This window comes from Megalobrama amblycephala, linkage group LG13, assembly GCF_018812025.1.
Source record: "Megalobrama amblycephala isolate DHTTF-2021 linkage group LG13, ASM1881202v1, whole genome shotgun sequence".
NCBI lineage: Eukaryota > Metazoa > Chordata > Actinopteri > Cypriniformes > Xenocyprididae > Megalobrama > Megalobrama amblycephala.
Window position 1 is genome coordinate 39,766,498 of NC_063056.1, and position 10,970 is coordinate 39,777,467.

Consider the following 10,970-nt stretch of genomic DNA (forward strand, 5'->3'; position numbering starts at 1 on the left):
TTACGCTGACCGGAAATCCAGTTAATCTCTCTGAGCCTTTAACAGGGCTGAGCGGACCGCAGCAGATCCGCGCAGGAAGGAGGTTCCCATCATGTGCGCTGGTGTGTGTCAGCACCTCCGTCCCGCAGGGCAGCAGATCACATGGCGGAAGAGTCTGTCTCTGTGATCTTCTGCAGTACAGTACACTGCAAACATTACTGTTTTCCAATACAAATATCTAAACACTCTTAAATCAAGATCAGAAAAATAAACTTAATTCAAAGGGAAAACAAGATTATTTTTCGGACCCCGGTTGGCAGAAATTTGTTCTTGTTTTAAGCATAAAAATTGTTTGCATTGTTTACACACTCATCTTTAACACTTGTGATAGAGGCCTGAAAATGACTTAAAATGGTTTAAAATAAGCAGAACAAATAAGCTTATTTTAAACTTTTCTTATTGCAGTTCATTTTTGTCTTTGAAGAACCAGGATTCTTGGAAAACCTAGATAATATAAGGAAGCCTCATTTTAAAAGTGAACGTTAATATTTATTTTTATGCCATTTAATCAGGCAGAAATTTTGAGAAAAAATATTTCAGGAAATCAGGGATGACTGGAAAAGTCACGTAAATGAGTTATTTTGGTGTGGGTGTGTTAGATCACATCAGCACTGGTTCTAGTGACCAGCAGTGGAAGTGTGTGTTTTCTCTCTGTGCGGTTCGTCTCTAGATGAGTTTCAGCGAGCCGGAGCTGTTCTCTGAGCGCAGCCGCCCATCTGCTCAACAGATGCTTTCATAGACTTTCTCCAGATAAAGTGATTGTTGAGAATTTTAATTAAAACCTCAACAATTTGCACTTGTTTACTGGATTGGACATAACTGCAGCATGAGACATGCGTCCGGCCGCGAGCCAGACGGACTCTCTCTGCGGGCCGGAGTTTGATGTGCCTTTATTAAACACAGTCGAAACAGAGTTTGGCCAAACACTGGTAAACAGCAGACGAGGATGTGAGCGTTTGTGTTGGTGTGGAAATAACAGAGCGCTGTGAGTTTCTGGAGCCCTGCATGCGTGTGTGTAATGCGTTTAATATGTGTGTGTGTGTTTGTACATACTTAACCTTATTTTGGGGACAAATTTGTACACAGAAGTGAGCTACACTTGACAAAAACTCATCGTTTGAGGATGTCCTCATTTGTAAAAATGTCATAAAATAAAGTAAATGCAGAAAATTTTCAGCAGCTCTTAATGTAAATGGTGTCAATATCCATCTTAAGTAAATTCAGTATTGATTCATTCCGTTGTAAGAGTCAATAGTTATTAATTTAGTTCACTTATCTATATCAGCACTGGAGTAAACAGTGATGTGATCATCCAGCTCAGTTCAGTTCGCATACAATGGTGTCAATGCAGGCAGATCAAAACACTGTTGAATAGCAAATGTCAAGTGTCCCCAACTAAGCAAGCCAAAGGCGACAGCAGCAAGGAACCCAAACTCCAACAGGTGACATCAGGTGGCAAATAAGTGTTAAAATGGAGGAAAAAATCTTAGGAGAAACCAGGCTTAGTCAGGGGGCCAGTTCTCCTCTGGCCGACAGCGAACATTGCGTGATTATGATTCAGGTTGCTATCATAAGTCTGACAGGATCACAACAGTCAAAGTATTTATCTCAGTTCCATCCAGTTGAGGATCGTATTCATCACGCCGGTATGGACGGTCTGTTGAGGAAACTGTGGCACTGGCTGTCGTGTCGATGAGGCCTTCACAGTGGATGATCTAGTTGACTCGATCTCTGCTGATACTTCAGGGCTGCGTTGTGGTCGTGTGAGTGTGCAAGTGTGTGTGTGCGAGTATGAGTGTGTGTGTGCAAGTATGTGTGTGTGAGTATGAGTGTGTGTGTGCAAGTATGTGTGTGTGAGTGTGCAAGTGTGTGTGTGTGCAAGTATGTGTGCAAGTGTTTGAGTGTGCAAGTGTATGTGTGAGTATGAGTTTGTGTGTGCGAGTGTGAGTATGAGTGTGTGTGAGTGCATGTGAGTGTGTGAGGATGAGTGTGTGTGTGTGTGTGTGTGTGTGTGTGAGTGCGTGAGTGCGTGTGAGTGTGCGAGGAGGAGTGAGTGTGTGTGTGTGTGTGTGTGTGTGTGTGCAAGTATGAGTGTGCGAGTATGTGTGCAAGTGTTTGAGTGTGCAAGTGTATGTGTGTGTGAGTGTGCAAGTGTGAGTGTGCGAGTATGTGTGCAAGTGTTTGAGTGTGCAAGTGTATGTGTGTGTGAGTGTGCAAGTGTGAATGTGAGTATGAGTGTGTGTGAGTGCATGTGAGTGTGTGAGGATGAGTGTGTGTGTGTGTGTGAGTGCGTGTGAACGTGTGAGTGTGCGAGGAGGAGTGTTTGTGAGTGTGTGTGCTCAGTGTTATTTATGAAGGGTCATGCTGCTGCCAGACCAAAACCACACGCTCCTAAATCTCTCCTGTCGATCACTGCGCCAAAGATGAACCACAGAGTGAGTGTCAGTACCAGATGGAGACGTGTGTGTCCGTGGACAATCCATCAGAGGAAGTGGATCTGGTCTGTCTGTAATACGCTCAGATACCTGGACACACAACAGCAGCTACAGACACACGTGAAGTACAGCAGCAGTGCTGTGAAACACATGACCCGTCTGACTGTGCAACATTTTGGTCTCCTGCAGAGTTTAATCGAACACGACAGGCCATTCAAGAATGAACACAGATCTGTGAGTGTGATTTCTGTCTGTTCTTCTCTCTCCAGACGGTTTTAAGGAGGTCTGTCTGTCAGTTCAGTGTGAGGACGTGTTGGTGCGAACGGGTCTGAAGGACAGGAGCTCCGTGTTTGTGGGTCCGTTTTCCTGCAGTGCGGATCTGGAGGCTCATTGGTGCAGACACAGCGGAAGCTCCACCCCCGACTCACCTGGACCCCCGAGAGTGTTGATTGATATGAAGGGAGGACTGCTTCAGGTAACATGACAAATGCCGCTGCTGCTTCTGTTCGCATATCCTCTCACTCTCCACACATGTGTCCTTCCGTTCTATTGAACGCGTCTTAAATGAAATCATGCGCTCATCTCCGTAAACTCTGAGTGCAGCCGCTGAACATGCAGAAATCCCCTAATGTTCCTGTTCACTGTTAGTCAGAGACACACGGAGTCATTCTGAGTCAGAGATTCCAGCTGATTCAGGCCAAGAACTCACACACATTTACTTAGCTATCTAACTGGAGACATTGCATGGACTAGTATTGTTTTTATACACATGTAGTTATAAATTCTGCAATCTAAACCTAACCCACACACTAAACCTCACTGAAAACTTTCTGTCTGTCTGGCACAGGTGTTTTGGGGGCAGCAGCAGTTTAACTGTTTATCTGAGATTCAAGAGCAGCTGCAGAACTACTGGAGTCAGATGAGCAGTACGGAGGCGGAGTCTACCGATAAGCCCCTCCTCTCTACGCCCCTGCCCACCCCTCGCCCTGCCCAATCAGAACACTCCTCTGATGACCTGCGCACAGGCCTCTTCCAGTACATACAGGACTCAGGTAACACACACACACACATGTATGTGTTAGAGCTTCATAAAATTTTCATAAGTGTGTGTGATGATCTGATGTCTGTCTGTCTCTCAGCATGTCAGAAGCTGCCGTCGCCTCATGAGGTGGTGTTTTGGAGGGAGACGGATGAGTCTTCAGGTGTAATGCTGTGGCGTTACCCTGAACCACGTGTGATCACGTTTCTCAGAATCACACCTGTTCCCTTCAACACCACAGACGACCCGGATATCAGCACGGCCGACCTCGGAGACGTGCTGCAGGTGAGCGCTGCATTACTGCTGCATTAGTGCTGTATTACTGCTGCATTTGTGCTGAATTTGTGCTGTATTACTGCTGCATTATTGCTGCAGGTAAACACTGCATTAGAGCTGCAGGTGAACACTGCATTAGTGCTGCATTAGAGCTGCATTGGTGCTGCAGGTGAACACAGCATTAGTGCTGCAAATGCTGTATTAGTGATGCAGGTGAACACTGCATTTAGTGCTGCATTAGAGCTGCATTAGTGCTGCAGGTGAACTTTGCATTAGTGCTGCATTAGTGCTGCAGGTGAACACTGCATTAGTGCTACATTACTGATGTATTAGAGCTGCATCAGTGTTGCATTAGTGCTGCAGGTGAACGCTGCATTAGCACTGCAGGTAAACACTGCATTAGAGCTGCATTAGTGCTGCAGGTGAACACTGCATTAGTGCTGCATTAGAGCTGCATTGGTGCTGCAGGTGAATGCTGCATTAGTGCTGCAGGTGAACGCTGCATTAGTGCTGCATTAGAGTATTAGAGCTGCATTGGTGCTGCAGGTGAACGCTGCATTAGTGCTGCATTAGAGCTGCATTGGTGCTGCAGGTGAATGCTGCATTAGTGCTGCAGGTGAACGCTGCATTAGTGCTGCATTACTGATGTATTAGAGCTGCATCAGTGTTGCATTAGTGCTGCAGGTGAACGCTGCATTAGCGCTACAGGTGAACACTGCATTAGTGCTGCATTAGAGCTGCATTAGTGCTGCAGGTGAACGCTGCATTAGCACTGCAGGTAAACACTGCATTAGAGCTGCATTAGTGCTGCAGGTGAACACTGCATTAGCACTGCAGGTAAACACTGCATTAGAGCTGCATTAGTGCTGCAGGTGAACACTGCATTAGTGCTGCATTGGTGCTGCAGGTGAATGCTGCATTAGTGCTGCAGGTGAACGCTGCATTAGTGCTGCATTAGAGCTGCATTGGTGCTGCAGGTGAATGCTGCATTAGTGCTGCAGGTGAACGCTGCATTAGTGCTGCATTAGAGCTGCATTGGTGCTGCAGGTGAATGCTGCATTAGTGCTGCAGGTGAACGCTGCATTAGTGCTGCATTACTGATGTATTAGAGCTGCATCAGTGTTGCATTAGTGCTGCAGGTGAACGCTGCATTAGCGCTACAGGTGAACACTGCATTAGTGCTGCATTAGAGCTGCATTAGTGCTGCAGGTGAACGCTGCATTAGCGCTGCATTAGTGCTACAGGTGAACACTGCATTAGTGCTGCATTAGAGCTGCATTAGTGCTGCAGGTGAACGCTGCATTAGTGTTGCATTACTGATGTATTAGAGCTGCATCAGTGCTGCATTAGTGCTGCAGGTGAACGCTGCATTAGCGCTGCATTAGTGCTGCAGGTGAACGCTGCATTAGTGTTGCATTACTGATGTATTAGAGCTGCATCAGTGCTGCATTAGTGCTGCAGGTGAACGCTGCATTAGCGCTACAGGTGAACACTGCATTAGTGCTGCATTAGAGCTGCATTAGAGCTGCATTAGCGCTACAGGTGAACACTGCATTAGTGCTGCATTAGAGCTGCATTAGTGCTGCAGGTGAACACTGCATTAGTGATGTATTAGAGCTGCATCAGTGTCGCATTAGTGTTGTAGGTGAACGCTGCATTAGCGCTACAGGTGAACACTGCATTACTGCTGCATTAGCGCGTTAATGCTGCTTTAGTGCTGCTAATGCTAATGACTTCATGAGTCAGTCACTGTCGTCATTGAGCTGAGAGATGATTGGACCATCACAGACAGGCACATGTTCGCTGGATGCATGTCTGCGGCAGTGTGCACATGCACCAGCTCATGATTCATATTTAATTATTTTCAGCTCAGAACTTTATTTTTTCCTTTTATTGCAGCTTCAGAAAGCCTCCATTAATTGATCCTGTGATTTGATTTCTGCAGTTTTACAGGAAACGCTCGTAAAGCAGTGACTGTTGCCATTTGATAAAGAGAAACAGATTTCACACCCGAGTCAGACAAACAGAGCGAGAGACAGTTTCTCTTTCACTCTTTTGTCCGGATGTCAGTCATTCATGACACACTGAAAGTCCTTTCAGTTTGTTTTTGCTCAGTTTTATGATGACAAACACTGTATTTGTGTTTGAGGAGCATTTGTGACTCAAAGAGCTTCTCATGATGATCATTAGTGTTTCATTCATTTGATGGAGCATCAGAAGCTCTTTAAGAGTCATAACCTCATCTGTCTCTGTCTGTAGGTGCCGTGCAGTCTGGAGTACTGGGACGAGCTGCAGCGAGCGTTTGTGCCGTATAGAGAGTTCAGCCTATCAGAGAGCAGCGTGTGTGAGCTGACCCTGCCCACTCTGACCCCCGAGACACACCAGACTGCCCTGGTGACCTCTGACCTCTGGAGGGTGGTGCTCAACAGCACCAGTGACGGTGGAGAGGAGAGGTGAGTGTGTTTTACTTGAGTTTGTGTTTTAGATGCAAGTGTGTCCATTGTGTAATCATGTCCATCTGTGTGTGTGTGTGTGTGTGTGTGTGTGTGTGTGTGTGTAGTTCGGACAGTGAATCAGGTTCTCAGGTGCCATGTGAGCAGCTGGTGTGTCCTACTGCTCTGGCTGCATGTACTCGAGTGGACTCATGTTTTGCACCATGGTTCGTGCCGTCAGTCGGCGTCTCCTTACGACTGGCCTTCCTGGAGCTGCACTTCTGCCACAACCTGGATCAGCTGGGCACAGGTGAGTGTGTGTGTCTGTGTGTGTGTGTGTGTGTGTGTGTACAATCAAGATAAACACTTAAACACTTTGTACTGATTTTATTCTCTTCTCTAATTTGGCTCTGTTGCAGTGCCATGCCAGAAGCTCCGCCCCTTCCTCCCAGACAGGAAGTTGCCTCAGGATCAGGAGTTTGCGGTGGTGTGTGTGCGTGAGCCGTGCGTGTTTGTGCGTCAGTGGAGTGACGTGTCTCAGTGCTGTCACGAGCTCAGCTTCTCGTCCACGTTGAGCTGCCGTCTGCTGGAGTACCGTAACCTCACGCAGCTGCCCGTCATTCAGCCCGTCGGCCTGCAGGGACACGCCACACACACGCGCACACACTCACGGCACACGCTGCACTGTGACGCCACACTAGACCTGCTTCGGGCCGCCGCCGGCCAGTACGCTGTACACACGCTGGACCGGGCGCTGCAGGCCTGGAGACAGGTGAGACCACACTGACCAGTTCACCAGTTCGCACTGAACACACACACACACACACACACACACACACGTGCACAAGCGTCCTGACAGACAGTCACATGTGCTCAGACAGAGATTATGGAGCTGAATTATAGAGCTGTTTAACGTGATCTGTCCCAGAGTTCTGCAGGTTCTGGGTGTGTTTATATGTGATTGACAGACAGTGACTCTTTCATCACTGTATCATGTGACTGTGTAAATATGAGAGGATTACAGTGGAGTGTTACTATGTTTCTCTATAAAAACGCACACACTCATCTGTGCTGCTCTAACACACACACATACACACACGGCCAACAACAGCTCATCCACTCAGTGGGAGAGAATGATGGGAAATGTTGCTGTGACTCAGAGTTTGGAGGAGCTGATGATGTGTTTCCAGTAACGTGTGTGTGTGTGAGTGTGAACCACGTTATAAGCATCAGACTGTCATGAGATGACATCAATAGTGTGTTAGAGTTCAGGTGAGTCCAGACCAGCACAGGAACTGAACATAAGCACGGTTACTTCCTGGTTTTCATTAAGCCAGCTAGGTCATTTCCGGTGAACTGTAATCGTTCTGTACTCACTGTGCATCGACACAAAACCATCAATGGCTGTTTTTAATGTCGTATTCATAGTTATCACATTTGCATAATTTGCCAATAAACCAGTTTAATTGATTGCAATAAAGACGAAGCTAATGGGAATGTGTTTGAATAAGAAACACGGTGTCTGTAATTAGACACGCAACATTTCTCCAGCACTTCAAATGATATTTTTAATGTGATGACCAAAAACATTATGTGTTCATCCTTCTGAGATTGTCCCTATTTATAAAACCGAACGTTTCAAAATGTAGGAAATCCAACATTTGATTGAAAACACTTTTATTTAAAAATAAAAGACATTAATTACAACTATAACTGGCAAATAGAAGCAGAGGAGCATTTATTTGCGCATATATATTAGCCATTTCTTGTAATGGGTTTACACTGTTTCGCTTTTGAATGAATAATAAACATTATAAATCACTAGGTTTAAAAATCTCATGAAAAACAATAACTTTTCTTGTGAATGAATGACACAGAAAGCGAACACAACGCTCTCCCTTTATAATCACAGCAAAAGTGCACAATTAATCTTTAATTTACAGTTTGTTGATGCTTTATCACATGAAAGTATGAAAACTGATGGTCGATTTGAATTTTGCCGAGGAGGAACACTGAGATACGTCTTTTTTATGTTGTCTTACGTTTGAATAACTAAATTATTGCTAGGCCTGACTATTTAAAGGGATTAGTTCACCCAAAACTTTTTTTTTTTTTGATAGTTGATTGTTGCATGTCTGATCTGCTCTCTTGACTGATTGCTTAACACAAATTTCTCTTGAGGGAGATAATAAAATGGAATACTTAATACTTAAAAATGAAATGTCTGTCATTAATTACTTCACCCTCATGTCGTTCCACACCCGTAAGACCTTCATTCATCTTCAGAACAATTAAGATATTTTTGATGAAATCCGAGAGGTTTTTCATCTCCCAAAAGCAGCTGAAGATGAATGAAGGCCTTACGGGTGTGGAACGACATGAGGGTGAGTAATTAATGACAGAAATTTCATTTTTGGGCGAACTAACCCTTTAAAGCTGCCTCAGGACAGTGAAGATACACCAACAAGTGACATTTCACCGGAAGTTTTCCAGCTGGCTTATATTTTTTTGGAAGTTTTTAAGAACAACTGACACGACTTTCATCAAACCGCTTTCACACCCGTCAGACAGACTGCAGTGTGAACGCGTCTCAGGCTGTTCTTGTGTCCTGTGGACCGTCAGAGGGAGGTTCACGTGAGGAATGATTGAACTGGCTGTTTGTTGTGTTTCAGAACGGTGTGATGGACGCTGAGGAGGTGGTTTTCAGTCATTACGTCATCTGTAACGACACACAGGAAGTTCTGCGGTTTGGACAGGTGGACACAGATGAGAACATCCTGCTGCAGAGCAACCAGAGTCACCAGTACAGCTGGAGAACCCACAAATCCCCACAGGTGCGTCCATCTATCTATCTATCTATCTATCTATCTATCTATCTATCTATCTATCTATCTATCTATCTATCATCTATCTATCATCTATCTATCTATCTATCATCTATCTGTCATCTATCTATCTATCATCTATCTATCTATCTATCATCTATCTATCTATCTATCATCTATCTGTCATCTATCTATCTATCTATCATCTATCTATCTATCATCTATCTATCTATCTATCTATCTATCATCTATCTATCTATCTATCTATCATCTATCTATCATCTATCTATCTATCTATCTATCTATCTATCATCTATCTATCTATCTATCATCTATCTGTCATCTATCTATCTATCTATCATCTATCTATCTATCTATCTATCATCTATCTATCTATCTATCATCTATCTATTGTCTCTGTCAGGTTTGTCTCTCTCTGTGTGGTTTTGCAACTCATAAATGGTGTGTGTAGAGCAGAATCTCTCTCTTGTGTGTGTGTGTGTGTGTGTGTGTGTGTGTGTGTGTGTGTGTGTGTGTGACAGTATGAAGTTCAACACCTGCAGCAGTGCCGCCCATGACACGCTTTATGAATGCACCCCTGTGTGTGTGTGTGTGTGTGTGTGTGTGTGAGGTAATGGCTGAATGTGAACAGCAGCTATTGTGCCACACACACACACACACACACACACACACACACACACACGCAGCACTAGTCGCTCGTGGGTTTTTCCCTCTTTTTGAAGACGATGTGTGTCTGTATCTGCTGTAGCTCCAGCAGGGAAGAGTTTCCTGTTCCTGCGGCCGCAGTCTGAATGTGTCCAGAGACGCTCAGACACACTGACCACAGCAGCCGCGTCTCTGTCTGTTTGTCTGTCACCGCGACCACAGCGTCTAGTGCCGTCCTGACTGTCGTCCTCTCTCGCGGTTCGCCGGTCCGAGGGTGTTTGTCCGGTCTGATGTTCTCTGTGCGTCTGCGGGTTCGAGTCCTGATGCTGCAGGACTGGAGAAGATGGCGCAACGTCTGCTGCTCTTGTCCTGCGCCGGCTCTTGTTTCAATCTCCGCCGTTTGTGACGGATGGTTTTTATTACGCGGGTGTTTTTGAGTCACTAAACGCTCGGGCTCTTTTTCCCACTGTGCACTGCGGTGTGGGGCGTTCACCGCGCGGTGTGTCTCCGCTGGGACTCGTGTGGCATGCGAATGACTTCAGGGCTGTGGACGCTGTCTGGGGCGCGTTCAGTATGGAGTCCATTAGCACCAATCTGGACGGAATTTGGGCGGATATTCCACTTCCTGTCTGTTCCTTTGGGGGGCAGTGGGGGTTCATCACAGTAGCTGCTGCCAAACCCCTAAAACACACACACACACATTCACTCACTCACTCACACACTCACACACACACACACACAGAGTAAATGGTCTTAATTGCAGTTGCAGTAAACATGAAAATGAATAAATCTTGCGTGTTGAGCTCGTCCTCATGCCTCTTTCACACACTTGCTGTTTGGACACAGAAACAAACTCCTTCGGGCCGTGATGAGGTCATGCATCATGTGAACGAGCCCCTGGCGGCCCATCGCAATTATAGCTGCATCTCACATCCATAATTTCCCGGTTTGAGTTACGGCCGCTGGTGTGGAAGGGTGTGAGAGCGACTCATGCGTGGGAGTTTGGCTGATCTGTGCTCAGAGAAAAAACACTGATATCAAATCTGAAAATCAGATCACGGTTCCTCCACATGATGTAAGCCGTTTTCGGCACGTTTTCTAATTTTGTTGGGGTCGTGTGTTTCTGTACATGTCCGGTTGCGTTTGGCTCGCGGCTGAGCTGGAACACGTGCGGCGGCTGCGTTTGATGTGAGGCGAGGGCCGCTGTTATGGCTTCTCCCGAAGGTCGCGCTCGGCCACAGGCGCTAGAAAATGGGCT

General features: G+C 45.9%; 1 protein-coding gene across 1 annotated transcript in view; it reads left to right on the top strand.

Moving 5' to 3' along the window:
• LOC125243561 (vacuolar protein sorting-associated protein 13B-like) overlaps nucleotides 1-10,970 on the top strand; it is a 115,421-nt gene that overhangs the window by 84,426 nt on the left and 20,025 nt on the right. The window contains 7 exon segments of the mRNA XM_048153301.1: nucleotides 2,744-2,949; nucleotides 3,322-3,526; nucleotides 3,614-3,798; nucleotides 6,049-6,242; nucleotides 6,350-6,531; nucleotides 6,641-6,993; nucleotides 8,894-9,055. Of these exon segments, the coding sequence (XP_048009258.1) occupies nucleotides 2,744-2,949; nucleotides 3,322-3,526; nucleotides 3,614-3,798; nucleotides 6,049-6,242; nucleotides 6,350-6,531; nucleotides 6,641-6,993; nucleotides 8,894-9,055 (1,487 nt within the window).